The sequence below is a fragment of the Perca fluviatilis genome, chromosome 16 (assembly GCF_010015445.1).
Source record: "Perca fluviatilis chromosome 16, GENO_Pfluv_1.0, whole genome shotgun sequence".
Classification (NCBI taxonomy): domain Eukaryota; kingdom Metazoa; phylum Chordata; class Actinopteri; order Perciformes; family Percidae; genus Perca; species Perca fluviatilis.
Genome location: NC_053127.1, coordinates 22,276,101 through 22,298,607, shown reverse-complemented (window position 1 = coordinate 22,298,607; position 22,507 = coordinate 22,276,101). Strand labels below are relative to the sequence as shown.

Genomic DNA, 22,507 nt, shown 5'->3' with positions numbered 1-22,507 from the left:
GTAAGTGTACAGTAGCTTTCCAGTGTCAAGGTCTTCTTTCAGGGGTTCTGTAACTGTGACTACTTGTGCCAGTCAGGCTATTTTGTTTTTTATCATTTTTTCTATACAAATGAATTTTATTTGACTGTGTAAATCTAAAATGGTTCAGGTGATCCGATTACTGAATGCATCTTGTGTCCACATGCACTTAAATTTTCATCCTGTTAAGCACTGATATCAAATTGCCCAGTATACATGTTCAAACAGGTGTAAAGTTGATCTGACACTTAAAGTTGCATGGAGGCCGGGTTTCCTCATAACTACATTATATTCCCATCAAAGTATTTATGTTGCAGAATTAGAATTTCAAAATAGACAACACATCATTTTAAGTGCAAAGTAATAAAAGATACTGTGTTGCAATGAACCACTTGCCTGTGAGCTAACTGGAACTGATATAAATTTAACAAGCGCATGTTATGTCTTTGAATGAAGCAAAGGAGAATACGGGAAACCACAACTGACCATGACTATACATCTGTCTGGTGAGTGAACATGGGATTTCAGACCTAGCATTTGTATTAATAGCAAACATGCATATAATTTAACACAGTAATAGCCCTATTCCAAGTACTGACTGATTGTGCTGTTGTAATAGTGTTACATAATGATAAACATCATACATGAATGAGTGTGTGTGTGTGTGTGTGTGTGTGTGTGTGTGTGTGTGTGTGTGTGTGTGTGTGTGTGTGTGTGTGTGTGTGTGTGTGTTTGTGTGTGTTTGTGAGTCCTACCTTGACAGGAGAGATATGTGTGTGTGGTGTGTAGCCATGTATGGCCTCCATGGCAGCGAGGTTCTTGTCACTCATATGAAGCATCTCGGCACTTTTCCCTGGAGCCAGATGTGCTGGACTGTGCTCCAAGGGGGGCGTCTCCTCATCCTGGTACCTGTACTTCTACAGAGACACATACAGACACACATGGGGCCGTCAGTCTTAACAGGTCTCATGTGTAATTAGCAGCAATTGGCTTGGCTGAGTGTATTTTATTAAAAAACAATTAGAGTTGATAATATTTAAATCACAAACACAATCCCCTGTCAGCCTTATTGTAAACTTTCATTCATGTCCTCTTTTAAACATAATGGTGTAAATGTCAAACTCCCTTCACAGAGCTGTATTTCCATCACAGTGGCATTTTTAGCTAAATGTGGGCAATCTGCAAATCTTGTATATCACATAACATGTGTGACGCCTACAAGTGCAAAGTGAAGACATCACAGAGGCCTTAAAATATTGCCATTGTGCGTTGAGCAGAGCGATCGTCCTCCACAACACACATGGAGCAACCAGATCCATGACTCATAGTGACTCTTCAGTAGCAGAATATGCAGCTTCTTTCTAGTAGCCTTACTCCCCTACCGATAACCCACACCTGGGCAGCCTGCCAGCAGCCCACTGTGTTAACCACACATGGTAGGTTTCATTCTTGGCGTGATGACACAAAATCTGCACACAGCATTTTCCATCACAAACACATCAGAAGGTGGGGAGCATCACAGTGGAGATCTGCCACCCTGTCCTGTGGGTTAGCACTTGTGTTTTTGCTATAAATCCGTACCCTCCTGAAGCCCCCCAAGGCTCACAATATGCTCTGCTGCACTGCAGATGTGAAGCAGCACATTCTGAAAACAGAGAAATTTGGAGGGATCATCTGAATTTTGGCTGATGGCCTGATGGCCAGCTCTGCCACGTTCTCTTTTTTTTTTTTTTTTTTTTGAGGCAGACGGAGAGGGAGGTGCATCACCGAGCCCTGTCTCAGACAGGCTGCCTAGCAACCAGAGCAGAGCAGAGATTGCAGTGCCACAGTTGGGGCTGCCAGCACCGGTCCTGGATCACATTGCACTGAGACAGCAAGAAAGAGAGGGAGTGAAATAGAGATGAAGATAAAGGAGAAAGTGAGGGGGGATGGGTAAAAATGAAAAAAAGTGAGACTGTCCATAAAGGGAAGCAGAAAACAGCAGCATGGGGGTGGACCATAGAGAAAATGAATAGTTGTTAAAAGCACCGTTCCACAATCGCAGGTTGATGAGCAGAAAATGACAGATTTTTCTTTAATAAGCACTGCACAGGCGGGCATTGCTACATTAATGTAAACACATTAAATATTATGTAACTGTATAACACCAACTACCTATATGAACAACTGCTGGTTGATCAACTAATCTTAATCATGTCTATATCAGTAAACTCTACAAAGAAAGATTTGTATGAAATAAAAGGAAAACATTAACAAAAAATTATAAATAAACTTAAAAATTAAAACTCGGACTGATTTGTAAATTAGGTACATTAATCACAGCAGCCCTGAGCACTTTGGTCTCCCATGCCTCCCCCTTTCCTGCATGACCACTCATGCTGCCATGTTGCCTTCTGTCCCACTGGTGGGGGATGTGGCAGTCAATGCTTATATGTTACAAAGTGTCCTTCTGGAGAGGGGTTTAGGTGCATTTCCGATCACTGAATTGTGATGATTGTTGCCCCAGTGTAGCACAATAGGACACAACAACATAACTTTCTAAAATACAGACAATTTGTTAAAGTAAATGAATACTGTCGGAAATATCCTCTCTTTGGTATGAGAAGCTGAATTATGACAAATGCAAATACTATGGATTCATGTAAGGAGCATTTTTCTAAACATCCATCACTGAGAGGCAAATTCTGGCCAGTCAACAACAAAGGGACACTAAACACCTGGGTACAGTACTGTATTATCAAGTTTCGTTACAGTTTTCCAGCTAGTTAATTACTCGTTGCCTGGTGTTTCAGATATCAGTCACTCCCTAATTACATGGCTAAAATGAAAACAGGAGGCTCCGAGTCCTCAGAACAAAGACAGCGAACCTTTTCTTGATATGACGACACCTTAACCTTTCTGATAAGTGAAGCAGCAGTTAGTATTTTTCCGGTCCATACATTCTTACACAGATCCATACCTGCAGCATAAGCTACACAGTTTCACAGCAATTCACTCACCATGAAATATTGTCTGATTGTTATAGCTAAAGGCCTTTGAAAGGGTGGCATTTCTTCAATTTGAGATACCCACATTTGAATCTCGCACTTAAATTGCTTTGTTGCAAGGAAATATTGCACCACAGGTAAAAAGTGAGCTAGTCATATCAGAACTCATATAAAACAAACTCTAGAAAGGATGAATTGACAACATCTGGAATCCCCACTATTTCTGTAAGAGCTATGCACTTCATTCTATTGGTGATATTGTGTCATCATCTTGGTCCATGGTCCACAAAAACCTTTTGTTAATAAGTGCCTTTTTTATACTGTTTATTATTGTTCTATGTTGTTTAGTTCGAGACAATGAATGTGCATCTGTGCCTGCAATACACACTACAGTATTACTGTTTGTATGATTTGAAGTTGTAGAAATAAACATCTTGACTTTTATCATATACTTTCAATTTGGTCCAATAAAGTACTATATTATTGCTATTAAAGGCATTACAAGTATTAATGTCTTAATGTCAATTGAAAGATTATTTCCTTGACTGTGTAATGAGAGCTGTGTCTTATCCAACATACTGGTGAATATATTAACTAAGGCAATAAAACAATAGGTGCCTATCTGGTTTATGAAGATACGTTGGCAGTATATAGAGATAGAAAGGCAAAGAAAATAGTAGAAATTATTTTCTTATTATACATAGTATGCACTCCCATGTCATAATAACACTGAGCTGGATTAATACATATACAACAAACATAAGATAGGACATAATATCTATTTTAATAGTATCTATTTTAATAAACATAATTGGAGAATTTGTTTTCCTAAGTTTTCTTTCTCACAAGCAGGGGGTTTATAACAGCTTGCAGCAATTGAAATCTGCTTCAACTGTACAAATGGCTCTCTAAAATACCACTGCAACAAGGTCTATATAAGGACCATCTCCACAGTTTGCAGTTTGCATTTCTCGGCCCTTCTGCACTATAATACTGTAAGAACTGCACACTGAGTGGCTGAATAAGCTGTTCTTTTTGAGTTAACTTAATGTAGTGCAAATGTCAAATTCCATCTGCCATCATCTCAGTTTGTAATTCAAGGACCAAGCTTGAGCTTTTAAATTACTGTGCATTTGGTAATGTGATGAAAGCTAACCTCACCTCTCAGGCATATCATTTCCAAGAAACTGCAAACATTTGATGTGTAAGGTGTTACAGGAATCATAAGATGCTCTTCAGGTGTAAATTAAAGGAGGCAACTCCCCACTGCATCTTCACAGAATATAAGCTTTTGCAAGTTCATCTATTTGCATTTTCTTTAATGATGATTAATCCATTTTCTGTATTTGGATTAATTCTAACATTTGCTACTGTGATGAACTCAGAGGGATTTTTTGCTGGGTGCTAAGTCTCTGTGAAGCTTCACAGCCTGTCAGAATGAACCATTTGCTGGAATCTAGTTGTACAATACTTCTCTATGAAGTAAATCTGGACAGGTAAATGTGCTTGAATTAAACCACATTTGAATCAGTTATATAAAGAGATGTTTAAATTATGTGTTTAAATTTAACACAGAGACAGACTAGCCACATTTCTCCTTTTCAGGCCACTTCTAATGATAGATTGTCTGAAAATAAACAGCTTTTTTGAGTTTGTCTAAAAAAAAACACAATTGCAGTTTTTCACAAATATTAATATATCGATCGACCTGTGTCTCACATATAATATTTTTACCTTCTGCTGCTTTTTGTCTCTCTGCAACTATGCAGCCAATGTTATACCTTTGGATTTTACCTCACACAGTTTGTACTTCAAACTTCTTTATAACATGCCCAACAGTTATTACTATGCTGCAATCAGTAGACATAACTACACAAAACTCATTGAGACATAAGTGTGCCACCTGTTTTAACAGCGACCCAGGCTCTAGCTTTAGTTCATTCATCAGTACATATAGAGATTAATTTACCTCCCTACACATATTACATGTAGGCCAGAACACCTGCTGGATGTTAGTAGAGCAAACCCTCACACCAACACTCTGGCACCTATAAAACAGCCACACAAGCTGAATACTTGTAGACTTTTTTTGTAAATCAGATATGGTGTTATGTACAAAATAATATGACAAATTCGCTCCTTAGCTCCTTAACATCATCGCTCATTGTCACTTCGACAGAGTGCTGGTGAGAGAACAATGTTTGTCTGTGATGGTCATCTGAACGTTCTCTTCAAATCCAGTCATTGTTGCCTTCTCAGTTGATTTGCACTCTCAAGTGCCAAACCCAACACAGCTTTCATCTCATTTGCATTATCACTTTTGCTGTTGCCAGCCAACACCTTTTTTTCATGTACAGTACATGTAAGCCTCAGAAGACAGAAAATTCACTCATCTTCTGCCAATTTTAAGATGCTTGCGTCAGACTATCTCCAAGGTGTCTCAGCACAACACCTTTACAAGTGTTAGTGTCCTGTAGCTATGTATGCTGCAACAAAAACAGATTTTACATTTACCATGGGGCAATATCTGCACTAGGAAGGATTTTAATGGAGATGCTCTAGATTCACCCACTTCACCCAGATGTAAGTCTGTTGCTGGATGTAGTCAATCCAATCTAGTTGTAAAGCTGACCGTTGACAGCAAATACAAAGCTTCTACCTGAACATGTTAACCACAGAAAGATGGCTTTCTAAGAGTGTAGTTTGTAGAGTGCATGCCAAGTGACACTAAAGCTAAGGAGAGTGGACTTATTTATGATTTATAATGTATTTATTAATGTATTATTATAAATCAAGTCCCCAAAAAACAACAGCACAAGTAAAACATTTTTTGCTATTGACTGCAGTGGGGCTCCTAGGCTGCAGAGTGAAGGTGTTTCATATTGTTTCATATTGAGCATCACCTCGAATCAGTAAATTGTCCCACTTGGAGATAACGAAGGTGCCCATGCCCAGCAGCACAATTCAAATTGTCCAACATCAAAACATGTAAAAGATACTTGTTTTGAAGCTCATTACTGTCCCGAACTAACTTAAGACTTTCTCTAAAAATAAAAATAAAATCCCTTAAGTGCTGTTGGGCTTTCTTCACCACCAGAAGGCTTATGTTACTACAGTAAAACAGGAAAAGTTATAAAAAATATATATACTGCCTGGATACATTGATAGCACTGTTTTAGAGACTCAACATTTAGTCTTCCTTACATTTCAGTCTTAAATATTAGCTTGTTAATTTATGCTCAATTAATAAGAGTCTGCATCTCCTTTCTGCGGGATGATTCATCATTCATAGGACCCACACAGATGCATCATCTTCAAATTTAATAATCAAATTAGAGTCACACACATATACAGTAAATGGTGCCATAGTGGGTGCTTGGCTGCAGTGCTTCTGCTGGAGGTAGAGCAGGGGGGGAGGTTTCCATCTTGTCTGTCTGGAGCCTGTTTTCACAGGAACGTCATGTTTTTTTGTAGATAAATGAACGATATTAATATGACGAATTTGCAGACCGACTTAACCAGGCTCGGTTTTTACATCAAACTAAATGAAACCGTGGCGAATACCTTTCCCTAATCCAGCAACAATATTGTACCTTGACTTGAAGCTTGTAAACCCGACCCAAAACAGTAGCCAGTTTCAGCAGTAACAGCAGTGCCATAAACTGTTAACACAATAATTGTCCAGTCTAACAGGCAGCTACACTTAATCAGCTGAAAAGAATTAATTCAAATGCTATATTATTTTGCAGTTTACAGGTCAGGTGAAACCTATTCCCCTAAATTCTCCTCACAGGTCCCACACAAAGCTTAGTAATTTTGATCATTTAAATCTCCCCCTCTGCCCACAGAAGCATGCACAGTTTTTATGCTGAGTACATACATTTTTATGTATGTTGCACTTGTAGTGGGGGACTGTAGTGTTAACCCTCCCTCAGCCCTCCCCCTTGCACATAAACATGCAAGTGGAGGCTATGTTAACACACGGCACTGTAAGACTGGTTAATGGTTTCACTAGAAACAAACATGTGCAATAATGGCAGCAGTGGGTATTTTCTTTTATCCTGTGATCATGAGCGTTGCTTGCAAAAACAAGTCTGAAACAGCTTTTTGATGAGGAGCACTAAGTAGTCTCTGTACTGCTAGCAAACTGCTCCTCGAAACAATTGGCTATCAATGCAATAAAAAGAAAAAATCAGATGTTTATCTCAAGCATTAGTGAGACATTTGCCTAAATACATAGTATAGCCCACTCCTCGTGTCAAAATCTCAGAACTTTCTGTTTCTTTCATTATTTACCTCCAGTCTCTCCTTTTTCCTCTCGTCTCTGTACGATTATGAAGCAGATCCATAAAGCCTGGGATAACCGCAATTTTTGTTTGTGTTTATTTTCTTCGACTCGCCCACTCGCATCTTTCTGTTGACTTTACATGCAGTCACCCCGCATCTAAAATTTGCCTCAAGTTGTGAGTCTGAACACACCTTTATGTTTTGAATTGAATAAAGGTTGATGCCATGGACTCAGAGTAGTTTCATTCTGTCTTTGTGCTACGCTGAGGCTGAATTTTGCTTCAAACGTTGATGATGCATATCTCCACAAGGTGCCTACTGAGGTGGGTTTTTAAATATAATGTTATTGTCTGACAATCTAGATAAATAAAAAGTGTCTGTGATGAACATTGGCTGTAAAAAGGGCCTCTATTGGTTATTCAAGTAGTCCACCATCATTTTTCCAGCGTTGAAGTGCTCACCTCAAGGTCTTTAGTGGTAAACCATGTAACTAGGCAACCCATCTTGCAATAATATGCAGATTGAATTCTGGTGTTTTGACATGTGTAAAGGATCAGTGGCGAGTTTAAAGGTTAAAGGCTTTTATATACACCTTAGTGGTCCCCTAATACTGTATCTGAAGTCTCTTTCCCGAAATTCAGCCTTGGTGCAGAATTACAGCCACTATAACTAGAGCCAGTCCCACAATGAGCTTTCCTTAGTATGTGCCATTTCTGTGTCTGTAGCCATTGAGGAGGAGAGATGGGGGGCAAGGTGGAGAGTGGGGGTGTGGCCTTGACCAACTGCCACTTTGCTCATTTGAAAGCCATGATGTCTCTCTCTCTCTCTCATGGGTGGGCCAAATTCTCTTGGCGGGCAAACCTCTTATGACCTCATAAGGAGCAAGATTCCAGATCGGCCCATCTGAGCTTTCATTTTCTCAAAGGCAGAGCAGGATACCCAGGGCTCGGTTTACACCTATCACCATTTCTAGCCACTGGGGGACCATAGACAGGCCGGGGGAATGCATATTAATGTTAAAAAACCTCATAAAGTGAAATTTTCAAGCCATGGGACCTTTAAATATTTTAGTTCTTTCAATTAAGCTGTTGAGTCTCTTGCAGAGAGCCCATACATTCATCCTATTAGTAAGACACAGTTTACCTTTATGAGAAACTTCTGACCTGACTACTTGTCAGGTTGCTGCTTTGATTACTTTTTGCATGGTGTTTATAGATAGATCACATTAAGGACCATTTCTGTACAGTACTTGTTCTTATACCGCGAGTGTGCTACTTATTCCTACAACCTGCACATCCATTGCATACACCAGCTGCAATATGTTGTAGCAGAATAGTTGGGAAGAGCAAGTTAGCAATGTAGAGGCAACCCTGAATGCTTCAATCTTAGACCTGAACAGAGCATTAGCAAATATCTGCTGCCGCACATTGTTGTTTCCGCATCTCCCTGAGCTTACTGTCAGAGCTGAGGCTCACCTCGCTTTATAAAGGAAGATGACACAAACTGCAGGATGAAACACGTCAAATCCATAGGAGGAAATGTGTGTTTGCAAAGCATTAAAAACAGTTACAGGAAGGATGTGAAATGTAAAACCCTTACACACAGCAGCATAGACGGCACTCTGCTTTGATATCACCTGCTGATATTTTCCACATCATTACTTTTCATCATATGATTGGTCGACTGGTAATGAGTGACAGCAGGTATTCCTGTCCATTTTCCAGTAAATACGTCTGAGAATCGATTGTCAGGGTGAGGTGATCATTGATCTCAATATTGAGATGAAGGCACACTGATCCCTTTATTGTGAATCTTTCATCACATTAATACTCAGTTTCCATTTAAACTCTGTCTTTGGGCTAGTTCACATTGTGTGGCCTTCGATATAAGCACTGCATGGAATTGTACAGTATCTTAAAGACATGACTGTCTTGATTAAATGTGGCCATCAATAAGCATACAAACTTGGAAAAAAAACATCCATGCTTTTTTGAGTGAGATACGGGTTTCTGAATGTCTTCTGCCTTCAGTCTCCAGGTGAGCTGTTCAAAATCTGCATGGCTTTCTACGTCAGTAGCTGAGACGAGGTGGCTAACCGTAGCATGCTATCGCTAGCATGCTAGCTCGTTCTCAATGGCAAAACACTGCTACAACAAACGTATTCCACGCAAAGTTGGAAGTGCACCATCGTTTAGAAGAAGTCTCCCGGCTAATCCTGCCTTACTAACTGAAGTTGTAGAAACAAACAACTAGCTGATGTGATCCTTACCTAGGTACTGCCATGTGCGCCTCCCAACAAAGATGGGATAGAAGTGTGATGCCTCACTCTGTAGCTAAAACAGAGACCTGAACACACAAGCAATGTGTGTACAGCAATGTGCAGTACAACAAAAATGTGGTGTTTTTTGAAAATTAAACCATGTAAACCTATTCTGGTACAACCTCAAAATACAATTATGAACCGGAAATGAGCATAATATGGGCACTTTAAAGCACTGCTGAATGCTTCCAACCACATGAAGACCATTTGAATTAAAATCCTGAATTAAAAATGACTGCAGGCTCCGTGCTGGGCTTTGTGTAAGAACAAAGTTTATGCAAACAAATAACCTGTGAACATCACCTTGGGAAATGATCATTCATGTGATAGCTATTGTTACATAGATGTTAAGCAAACATAGTGACCATAGTGGGCAATGTTGGAAATAAAAACAAAGAGGTAAAGCTGGAAATGTATAGAAAAATATGGACTTGATATATCCCTGCAATGTAGTGTATCCCAAAAGATCTGGCTAAATAAAGTCCCACCGATAACAACCCACCACACGACTGCAACAGACTGGATGCAAGCTGTTTGGGGGCTACTGAACCTGCTGGAAGTATGGACTGAGTAGTTTGGGCATGTTGAAGTGATACCATGACAATAGATACATTATCTGTGTTGACTTGCTAATAAAAGAACAAAGTAGAGGATAATCTTAAAGCTTGGGATGATTAGCATGTTTATCATAGAAGGGCGCAAAAATGGCAAGAGCTAAAGAATAAAGTTTTCAATTAAAAAAAGATCAAATGCTTGTAGCATGTGTTTTAGATGAGCTGAACCCCATTATTATAAACCGGATCTGTTAAAACAAGCATTACATACTGCAAAGCAAGCACAATCCATTTTAATTGAGTAGCTAATCCCATTTTGAAATCTGCTTTTATTACAGACTACTGTAGATGTTTGCTGTGAAGTTACATTTCACTGGTTGGTCATGAAGACTGTGGAGGTAACTTGAGTCAGTGGGATAATAATTTAAATATGTCTTCCAGGGGGGAGGCATGGAGTCTCAGATGAAAATATAGAGGAAGATATGAGCCAGGAGGGAGTGAGGCGGTAGGGACACATGGGATAATCTGTGCTAGTAATGCTCAACACTGAGCACAGCAGGACCTCACTAACAGGAACCCAGAAAGCAAACACCCACATTAATTTCCCCAGCGGTGTCTCACAAATGTAGAAATTGTTCTGGTCTACTAGACTAAATATAAAAACAATCAAGATTAATGAAATGATTATATGTGACTACTCAAAGTGTATCAGATTCTAGCAACAAGACAGAACATAAACCAAAATGTCATAGCTGAATCAACAAACAAATTATCTGGAGCTCTGTACACATGTACACATCACTTTGGCAAGCGTAGAGACAAAGCCGCGACAGAGCGCACCAGTGTAGTCAGAATTTGGCTTCAAAAAGCCAACAGACTAGAGTGCCATGTGGTGGGAAACTCTGAGCTGGCTGCCATACTGGAAATACCTGAAGCTGTGAGGGAGGGGCATCAGGGATGTGATGGACAATCAGTGAATGAATGAGTGACCATGCTCTCTCTTTGCACAGAAAACGACAGCCTCCCCCACTCAACATTAAGACAAAACCATACTGCAAACACACAGCTAAACATAATAATATAATATTTATTTGCTGATAATAAGCAGCCTGGCTCTGATTTACCAATGGGCTATAGAAAACAGCAGGGGTACTGTTCATGTTACCTGATTTCAAGCCTCTCTCTTGCAGTGTACAGTTTATCTGATGCTGGATGATATTTAAGTGGCCCTGAGCAATAAAGTGCATTTCCCAAGGTCAAAAGCATACCATGCAGTTTGCTTTGCAAAGCTAAATGTGAACCAATCAGCACAGAGAGCCATTTGGTTAGTGACCTGCCTTGCAGATAAGGAGTTGACATCTGATAGCGATTGATGTTTCATTCATTAAATATCAGTAAAAATGTATTGTAAAAAAAAAAACACACAACCATGCCTGCCAAAGATGCTTTCTCCTGTCTGTCTCCTGTCTACTGTGTAAAATGGAAATCGGCCATATGTGAGCATGAAAAAAAGGCGAGCACGCCGTGGTGTAAAGGTAATATGGTGTGAATAAGCTGGTACCTGAAAGCATATGTACAAGAGAGGAAGCCATAGGTGAGTGTGATAACTGTACTAATTACTCCGTGTAATGAGAAAAAGCACGGTTCAAATTAGCTACAACTGGAACAAACCCAGATACGCAATTTCTCACAAAGGCCTTTTTTTGTTACACAAACTAAAATTTCGATGCTGGTCGCTGCTGCAACCATCGGCTGCTTGGACCCCAGGCTTACCTTACACCCGAACATGAGAGAGAGGGTCCGGTTGCTGCAGATGACCTTACACTGGCACATGACCGGCGAGAGACACTTTAAATTCCTGACAGGCAGAGACATCAGTCCAAAGCCTCACACCAGACAGACAGCACAGACCACAGCTCGTCGGTCCGCCGCCACTCACTTGGAGCCACGATACAGTCAGAGCAGAGACGCGGAAGCTGAGAGGGGGGGTCGCTGATGCCCCGGCTAACACACAGGCTCCCCGGTTGAAATGTGACCGTAGCGGTACTCGGGTCCAATGTTTTTATGCAGCTTCATAATCGTGCATGTTTGACACGTTTAAAGCGTCGGTCTGTCGCTATATGTTGTCCATAGGTTTTTTTTCTCTTTTTGGCTTTAACAAACACTCACTTGTATAGTCTCTCTCTCTCTCTCTCTCTTCTCTCTCTCTCTCTCTCTCTCTCTCTCTCTCTGTGTGTCTCTATTTGATTGACACCTTAAAGTTTGTAGTCAACACGCAGCTGGAATCATGGAAGGGAAAGCAGTAAAGAGGCTTGGATAGAGTGCAACGGTTTAGCTATTTTGCCCAGCGGCCACATGCAAAATAATATTGGTAGTAATATCAAAATATTGAACACACACACACACACACACACACACACACACACACACACACACACACACACACACACACACACACACACACACACACACACACACACACACACACACACACACATCTCAAGGCAGTGGAAGCTGGGAAATATTAAATGGCCACATCAAACAGCCTGCTTCACCACCACGTGTTACAGTGTGATTATTGCGCCCCCTATTGGATCTATAGAAAAGTGCTGGAGGAGCTGTCCAAGGTGCTGAAATGTTTCGAATCGGTGGACAGCACCCGATGGCTGTAAAATGTATCTGCTTGCCGATTGAGCTAAAACCAAGTGTCATACAACAAACAAATGTGTGATATGCATGTACACAAACACACTCACAGACAGGAATGCAGTATAGTGAAATAACATCCCACTGATACTGTTGTTGTGTCAGTATTTATGATTATTACTATTTTTGATTTGTTCAATCGTCCCATGTCAATGTGCAGCATTAATGTGACCCTGACAGTTCTATACAGGCAATTCAGGTAAAAGCAGGGCCAGTTATGATATAGGAGTTGTGTAATGTGTTTCTCTGAAAGTTTGCTTTTCCCCTCATAGAGCTGATATGGCTCTTGGTTGGCTGTTCAAAATTATTAAAAGTGTTAAGATAAATTATGAATCTCACTTTATATAAAGTTAATTGAAAACCTCATATACTTATTATCCAATATTTTAAAAAGCAATAAATAGAGTTATAAACTAGTATTTTGAAAGGAAGACACCTAAGATAACTAGCAACATCAATAGCAGCTAATTTCCTGATTTTCTTTTATACCAACAATCATTATGTCTTGACAGGCTTAAAATCCTTCATAAGATCAATGTCTCATTTAGTTTTCATTTGTGTTTTGTTCCTCCACTCCTGTGTGTGATTGTGCTGACATGGTGAGCCCACAGGGTGGAGTGAGAGAACTAGGTAGGCTAGATTTAAATATTGTGCATTCATCTCAGGACCGACTGCGGCGCAGGGCTCAACGCTCCCGGGTGACGTCAGCGTTAAATCGAACACACAGTCCGTTCCAAATACACAAGTGTGCTGCAGCTAGTTTTTTTTTTTTTTAAACCTTAACACCCCCCAGAGAGTTGGGGATATCCTGGGAAATCTGCATTCATCCATCAGCAGCATTTTCACAGACTGACAGAGGGAGGTCATAAATTGAAGACAATGTGAAGTAGACTATTGTCACTTTCTCAGGAAAAGATATGCTTTACAGTTATCTTAAAGAACAGAGCACACAGTCTATAAATCAGCAGATCAATACAGTTAATACACAAATGTTTAAGAAAGCACCCTGTACAACAATGTGATTTCCAGAACAATGGTATGAACATCTACGAGCTAGATAGCCCTCAATCTTGATCACATAATAGAAATAGTGGTAGATATTGTGTGTGTTTTCGTGTGGGCAAATGCCTTGTTCACATTCTTCTTTTAGTACTCTAGATGTATGACATAGTTTTTCCTTACAGTTGGTGTACTTTTATACTTTGACTCTGGTCTGTGATCAGAAAACTGAGAAGACTTTTCAAGCCCACAAAAGTTTCATGGATATTGCTTTCTAAAAAGAAAACTGTCCTTGATTGCAGCAGTGAATGTATTTTAATAAGGGACTCTTGAATTGACTATACACTGACAAAGATTCAACAGAATCTGTTACTCATTGCTGCAATGAGTAACAGATTTGCAGTAGGCCACCTCTTCAAAATCACAGGGTTGTTCCACACATTCCATCCACGCAGTTTCTCTGTGTCTTCCCTTCATACCAAACTCCACTCTCAAAGTAACTGACTGAGCTTTTTATACAAGTTCCTGAAGCTTGATCTAAAATAGGAGCAATATCTTATCATCTAATCAACAATCCAGACACATTGCAAGCAGCCTATACAAACAGAAGAAAGAAAACCTTAAATTAGAGGGTCTAAATTGGAGGACATCAATAAATAAAGAAAGAAAGGTTTGTGTAAACCTGTGAACCTTTTTAATTAATCAATATATGATAAGGCGTTTCATGTAAGAATTAATGGAAACGTTACACTTTCCCCCTCTTTTTTTGCTACAGTAATTACTGTATGTAACTGGTTTATCAGCTGTGATCACTCAAAATAATTTCTTTGCTGTGGTTCTGCTTTGACTTAAAATAATTGTTGACAGAGAAAATGCACAGAAACCTTTTGATTTCTCCTTCCACTGAGCTCTGACATGTATAAGAACAGCAGGAGGGAAGTCTAGTCAAGTTAGCTGCCTCTCAGTGGTTTTACAGAAATACAATTTAACAAAATAACGCTCTGTACTGTATAAAGGACCAACCTTTTACATTGAACTGTTTACAACAGATTAGAGCTACAAAGACTATTGATTTGTTGTCAACTAATAAATGAATCACCAACTGTTTAAATAATCGATTAATTGGTTTGTCATTCAAAGTATAAAAAAGTTTTTTTTAAAAAGAAAGAAAAAAAGTAATTCTCTGATTCCAGCTTCTTAAATGTGAATATTTTCTAATTTCTTTACTCCTATATGACAATAAACTGAAGATCTTTGATATTCAGTTGTGGACAAAACAAGACAATAAAAATAATTGTTAGTTGCAACCCTACAACTGGCTTGTCTTTATACATGTAAGTAGGTTTCTTTTGATTCAAGCAGCATTTTCAGGCAAGCATACATAAATATGGATATGACTAACGCTACCTATAATCATCATACATACAGCATTATGTTTGTGGTGATTATATACTGTAAATGGCTTCCCCCTTCCACTACAGCGTTATGTAAGCGTGGGAGTCACATGGAAACCTGAACTGTGGTGTTCTAGTGTTGAGTATAGCATTGACATCCTAATGCTGCATTGTGTGTGTGTGTGTGTGTGTGTGTGTGTGTGTGTGTGTGTGTGTGTGTGTGTGTGAGAGAAGTAAGAGAGAGAGAGAGAGAGAGAGAGAGAGAGAGAGAGAACCCCAAAACAGCCGGAGTGTTTCCATGACAACATCTGCAGGGGACGGCAGATCCCTAACAAATAGTCCACTTTCCAGCAGCATTCTGGTCACCGTATAAATAAAATAACTGCTTCTGTCATGGGTTATAAAGGCAGGTGTCTCTTGCTACTACGTACATGCATCACATGCCATGACACATGCTAGTGTTTTCTCAAATTCACAGAGAATGTAAAGAAGCACTGTGACTCAAAAAGCAAGCTGCTCGTGCTGGCATTTATTCACCACTGGCTGGCTGTTATAGCAGCTCACTGAGCCTGTGAATGCCAGAAAATGGTGCTAAGCCTAATACACTGTAGGTTGAGCCAGATGTGCCATACTTAACATTTGCTTATCTTTTCTGCAAGCCTTGGTAGCCATTTTAAAATCTCATTATAAGTGGTTGAGAAAAAGATATGCAATTAGTGATTTAGGCCTACCTTTTACATAAAAGATAAAGAAAGAAATCAAAGCCTGACTGTATTCAATCTAAACTATATGATCCAGAGTGAGAGAAATGCATTGATCCCTTTTTATGTCTCTGTCTGTCAATGATTTTAGATTAGCTCAGTTAATTCTTTAGATGTCTGTGGAATCAATAGCAGCTGCTCCGCTAAAAAGAAGGGCAAATACAACATTAACAATTTAATATTATATAGTGTTTATTTTTCTTATCAGACCCTTCCAGAAATACATACAAAACTTCACAATTACAATTAAGCTTGGACTACTTTTATTTCCAAATATGCATATATTAATCCATGGTGCCCACATGCTAGATACATATTCTTATAAAATATAAAGATTGTTAATTACAACATAGTTTTGTCAGAATAGCCTTAACCTTAATGGTTTGTTACAACCTTTGTGGTGCATTTTTCATTGATTACAAAGCCCATATTTTTCCACATCCTCCAATGTCTCTTAAGAATGAACTACAGATCAATCTAAATTCTGACAGTGAAGTTAAGACAAAGAAGCTGGAATCAGAGAATTTTACTTTTGTTCATAAAATAATTGCTCAAACCGATAAATCAATTATCAAAATAGGTGGCGATTAATTTAATAGTTGACAACTAATCGATTAATTAATTAATCTTTGCATCTCTAGTCTGTTTTGAGTGCCAGCACATTCAAGCTTTCCTCAAAATGGTCTTCCTTATTTCTAGTTTGTTCTTCTGTATCTTCCAGCACTCAGCAGCTTTGGCACTGAAATAGTCTTATTAAAGTGCAAGCACAACTGGGAATCTCCTGAGGCTTGGAGACTGCCTCAGCTCTACTGACAAGGAAAACACCCAGGGTGAGTATTACAGTATTCACACCTACACAGAACAGATTTTCGCTATATCTGATTTCTGTCGGCTTGAATATCTGATTTCACCTGCTCTTACTAGAATATACTGTCATTTCAAACAGGACATGGTCAGGTAAATAATTGGCAAAATGTAAATTAGAGAGCTCTGTCAGTTAGCTAGAATGCATCTCAACAAATGAATCCACTCTTCAAAATGTCAGGGAAAGTTGGACTTAATGCTTTTAAATTTTCCACACCCCCCAAACGTTTTAAACGGTTTTTTTTTTTTTTTTTTTATATTAAAAAAAAAACAAAAAAAACCCCCCCCCCTCTGCCCCCCCCTTCCCTTTCCCCCCCCCCCCCCCCCCGTCAGCAGCACTCCAAGGTTGCTCTACAGGCAAACTGTAATGTTTCACATCTGATATTCCTGCTTCTGTCTCTTGCAAAACCACCCAGCTGTGTAAATGTAACATGCCAGAATGGCGTCATCACCAACAGTGATGACCTGGAGAAATCCTTTATGCATGGAGTATGGTGTGCATGTTACACCTTCAACACACTTCAAAAGCCCCCCAAAAAATCGATTAGCCAGGGAACGCACTTGTTTTTCTCCTTTTGGTAGCTGCAGACATGCTTAGAGACAGTTATTAAATGGTTAAATTGAGCTCTTGCGGATAATTATCTGCACCACCCTCGAACTGGGATGAGAACATCTACACCATAATCATGAAAGCCAAACAGATGATCTTCTTCCTGTGACAAGCGAAGAATGTCTCACAGCAACTACTGGTCTAATTCTATATAGCCATCACCTCATTTCCTCTATCACAGTCTGGTTCGGCTGTGCCTCCTCCCACACTAAAGACAACAGCAGTGTGCTGTCCACAGTACTGAGACGATCCTTAGCCAGCTGTCCCCCATCTGAGACGTATACATGTATGATGTGAAAAAATGTTGAAGAGCGATCACTGTGGACTGCCAGCTCCATCTCCAACCTGTACCAAAATCTGTCTATTGTAAACCAGAACCACCCACAAGCTCCAAAGCGTTCTCTCAGGAAAACAGGCACCATGTGCCTCTCCATTGTTTCTAACATCGGAACATGCTACCACAATGTCTGGCTCCGCTGTATATGCCATAATATAATGTACACACACACACACACACACACACACATATATATATATATATATATATATATATATATATATATATATATATATATATATATATATATATATATATATATATTTTGTAGATTCTGGCTAATGTGTTATGTCTGGTTGTAAGAAACCATGTGCTACTTTACCTTGCCAAATCTCATTACTGGTACGACACACCTGCCACCAGTCAAGATACACACAACGGATGTTTTTCTTTTAGCCATATTGTCTTTTTAAAGGAGCACTTTTTCCACTTTTTAGTGTTGAAAGCCTTCCAAAGTTTTTTAGTAGCAACTTCTCTCACCAGTTTAAGTTTGTTTGGCTTGGGGCGTCACTACAGCTCACTCTATAATTAGACTAGAAATTTGCATTGTGGGATTGTATAAGATTTCTAGCATGACCACAGCCAGGACTCAGGTCACTTAGTGGGAAGTACATTGCTAATCATTACATATCATTTGCCAATGGGTGCTAGCTCCCAATTGTATGCTTTAATATACAATCATGATGGTTCTTCCATCCTTATTAACCAGGTAGCATAAAGTGCCAGGTCCATTTACAACACTTCACCCTATAGATCAATGGTCAGTATGATAGAAGTGACTTCATTGACTTTTGAGAATGTTGTTTCTCTCCAGTATTATTGCATTACATTTTTCTGCTCCTGTGCTCTGGTGTTGACTCACAAATAACTTTAAAGTGTAACTGAAGGCAAGATAGCCAAACACATTTGGTGAATAAAGCACTATGTGCTGGAGAAGAGTTGTGTGACGAGTTTTAATTACGATGAACTTCCATTGAAGCTCAAACTGGTCTGCACCTCGCTGCGTGTGGCTTCTCAAATTTAGAAATTGCCTCACCCTTTTAAAAGAGTAGAAGTATATTTTTTTGGAGCCACCTCTGATGAAATGCAACAAAAAAAGCTCAGACCACCACTCATTTGGCTCAGCGTGTAGCAAGCACAGCAGGGTATCAGTCTGGTCAGCCACAGCACTGCTAGCCAAGATGATAAAAACAGAGCCACCAGGTGCCAACAGGTACTGTAGTGCTGACTGGTAATATCTATGTTCCAGTTGCCCACCAATCTAATTTGAAAGAGAGTCATGTTACCATTAGTTTACATCGGCTGTTTACATCAAATTCTGTTTGCAAAATTGAGTACTTGTGTGTGTGACATTGGAGGTTTTAAAACTGGAGGAAACAGCGGAGACAAAGGGAAGAAGAAAACTGTATTTACTCAGTTGCCCCAACTAGCAGTAACTTAAGAGCACATAGTAATTAAGAGCTTAACATAATTACCTAGTGTGCTAACTAGTAAGGCAATGTTTGGTTGAATATGGGCTGTTACCATAATTGTAGGAAAGAGAATGAGAACCACACAATAAAAGGCATTGCTTCTTTTTAAACTGGTAACTAAAATGATCGGATTTTGAAATTTGTGTTCAACAACACACCTTTACACTACATTATGTTCCATGACCCTATGGGTGATGACTTGATAGGATTTTGCTATTTTTCTAGTATACTGTTGTGACATCATGATTCTGACTAGTCTAGCAAGAACATCATGTTGCCTTGAAATCAATATAAGGGTTAAACTGCTGACTCTCACTTACGAAATCAGGGGGTTTACATCCACATCAGATGAACTGTGTAGGAAATGGGGAATGGAAGGGGACCAAATGTAATCTGACAAATTTAACTAAACTCATATAGTTGAAATTCAGTCAATGACTTGTTAATGTTTGTGACCCACAGACCACATAAGACACTTGGTATCTTCCTTGGTGATGCTCTGACAGTCCTGGATGTTTATCGGTGTTTTAAGCACCCAACGTCTCCTTCCAGGCAGCGCTGCCTAGGATTAGGCAATGGTTAGGGTTAGGGTTAGGTTTAAGGTTAGGGTTAGGTGCCTTGAAGTCAACGGTTGCAGCGCTGCCTGGAAGGAGACGAGGGGACTTAAAACACCATCAAGCGTCCTGAATTGCAGTCATCTTCACTTCACTTTTTTTTTTTGCCTTCAGTATGTTCATTGGCAAATTATACACATCGATTAAACTTGTGGTCTGGTGACTGACTCTGTTTGGCCCTACAAAATCTCCTTTGTTGCTTTGGCTGATAATTTCCATGCTGATAAAGCACTGTTCAATGAGTTCTCATGCATTTGTTTGGACCTGAGCACTGTTTCTGTATACTTCCAAATTCATCCTTCTGCTGCTGTAAACAGGGAAATTATCTAGTGAGATGGCTCCAATGGCACTCAGACCATGACATCACATCCACTATGTTTGATAAATGAGGTGGCATGCCTTGAGTTTTGAGCTGTTCCTGTTTTTTTCACACTTTGATCTTTCCATCACTCTGGCACAGCTCAATATTTGTCTCATCTGTCCATAACACTTTGATCAAGAACTCTGGAGAACCTGCTGAGGTTAAACAGGTGTAGTCTTGTCTTGATGGTTGTCTCTGACACATGACACGTTCTGGAGTGTCTTCTTGATCTGTTGTAACAGCTGTAAAGGGTTTTTTCTTTAAACTTCCAGTTGTTCCTCTGTCATCCACTACACTGGTCTTCCCTTAGCCAGCAGGTTGTTCACAGTTGCTGAAGTCAAAAGTGCATATTTGCTTCTAAAAGGTTCCCTGTGGAGTTTTAGACATCTGGCACTGACAAATCTTTGGTCTTTACGTTGAGAGACAACAACAGATGCTAAAGCAAATGTCACGGCTAGAATCAACTCCAGATCTTTTTACATAGAGTCCATTACAATTTTGGAACACTTACTACATGCTTCATCTGATGTGAATGCAAAAACCTTTAAATTAAAGCAGAGAGTCGGGACTTTAACTTGAGTCATTTTAAAATCCAACATGCTGGTGTACAGAGGCAAAACAACAAAAATGTGTCTATGTCCTATAAATTATTGATTGCATTGTATACTCCAATCAGGAAGTCAATAAAAAATAATGATTCTGCATCATCAGAGCCACTTACAGTATAAATATGTTGCACAATGTACTGTGATTCAAAGTGCTGAAACTGAAAGCTTATATTTGTGTTCAAATTTGCAATAACAACTTTAACATAGATAATAACCAGTACAATGACGCACACACACATACTTGTATACCCTGGACATGTGACAAAAACCCATTCTCTAACCTCTAACCCTAATCTCTGTCTGTAACCCTGATGTTTATCCTAAGCCCTTAACCCTAAAAATGACATGACCTCTTTCAAAGTGACGTACATTTTTTGACAATCAAGGATTGTCCTCATCTTAGCACTGGACTTGTGTCCTTGTGTCCTTACAAGGATAGAGGTGCACACAAATATGAATTATATTCAAATATGCATAGACAAAACCTATCCAAACGGAGAATAAAACATTGCCTACGTGAATCTATATACTGCTTTAATCAACAAGTCTGCTAGAGTTTTACTCATACTGCGTGTCTAAACATGATCACTGACACATACACACCCACATATTCCAGGCCATGTTCATACGTACTACCCAAAGTGCATAAATAAACCAACCCAGAGCACACGTACAGGAGAGCAAGACATTCCTCATAAACATATTTCTGATACATTTTTGACAGTGGAGGAGACTGCGAGCATGTTTGATGCGATATGTGATGATGTAGATGCAGACCTCCCCAAAGCCTGCCAGAACGACTAGCAGACTTTCCAGCTAACATGCAAAACAGAGGCAGCAACAGAGCGATGGAAGGAGAAGAACGACACAAACGGAGAGGTGAATTTACCTACCACACACGGGCAGAGGGAAGGGAGCTTAGTGCGGCCCTTCATGAGCGAGAAAAACAGCCTCCCAGACACCCGCAGTAGAGGAGGAGAGGGATGGGGAGAAAGAGAGAGAGAGATGGGAGGCTGGGGAAGGGTAAGGGGAAATAAAAAAGAGGGAGGGGGAGAGAGGGAAGGGGAAGGGGGGGTGTCGTAGCAGATGAGGAGAGAGAGTTTTCCTGGAAGCCAGAGTTGTTGGTGTTGGATATATCTTGATGTTAAAGGCAAGGGTCTGATAGAGAAGACTGGCAGCCCGCTCCAACCGTGACTCATAAAATATGTTTGTCACTGCTGGTGAGTGAGGGAGGGAGAGATGAGACGTAGAGACAGAGAGTAAATCTTCTATATTATTTTTCTTCTCTTTTTATGAAGTAAACATGACAGTACACCTCCATCCACGCTGCTCTTTGCACCTTCTGTGACACACTGCCACACACACATATACGTTACGAAACATACATGTAAGTATGTAAAAGGCTGAATGTTATTATGTTGATTTAAAATGAGGACAATTTTGACACAGATATCTTGTGTGTTATGCAACCATTATATAATTACATATTTATCCCTTTGTGGCTAGTGTTTTAACCGTAGCTTATATGTTCAATTCTGAGGTGCAAATTAACATAATTGCCATTATGTCTGTCTTTACATACAAATTCTACTGCTCACACTTAAAGACTGAATAT

The 22,507-nt window shown here is 39.6% G+C and overlaps 1 protein-coding gene across 7 annotated transcripts in view; it reads right to left on the bottom strand.

Moving 5' to 3' along the window:
• Positions 1-22,507, bottom strand: part of LOC120544364 (disks large homolog 4) — a 68,316-nt gene that overhangs the window by 34,718 nt on the left and 11,091 nt on the right. For 2 of the 7 annotated variants that reach the window (XM_039778037.1, XM_039778038.1), the window contains exons 1-2: positions 21,786-22,098; positions 774-935 (exon numbers count right to left, since the gene is read on the bottom strand). In XM_039778037.1, the coding sequence (XP_039633971.1) occupies positions 774-935; positions 21,786-22,091 (468 nt within the window). In that variant the 5' untranslated portion in view covers positions 22,092-22,098. Of the gene's footprint in view, positions 1-773; positions 936-11,939; positions 12,246-21,785; positions 22,100-22,507 lie in introns of those variants that run through there. The other 5 variants (XM_039778040.1, XM_039778041.1, XM_039778036.1 and 2 more) reach the window with 4 other exon arrangements.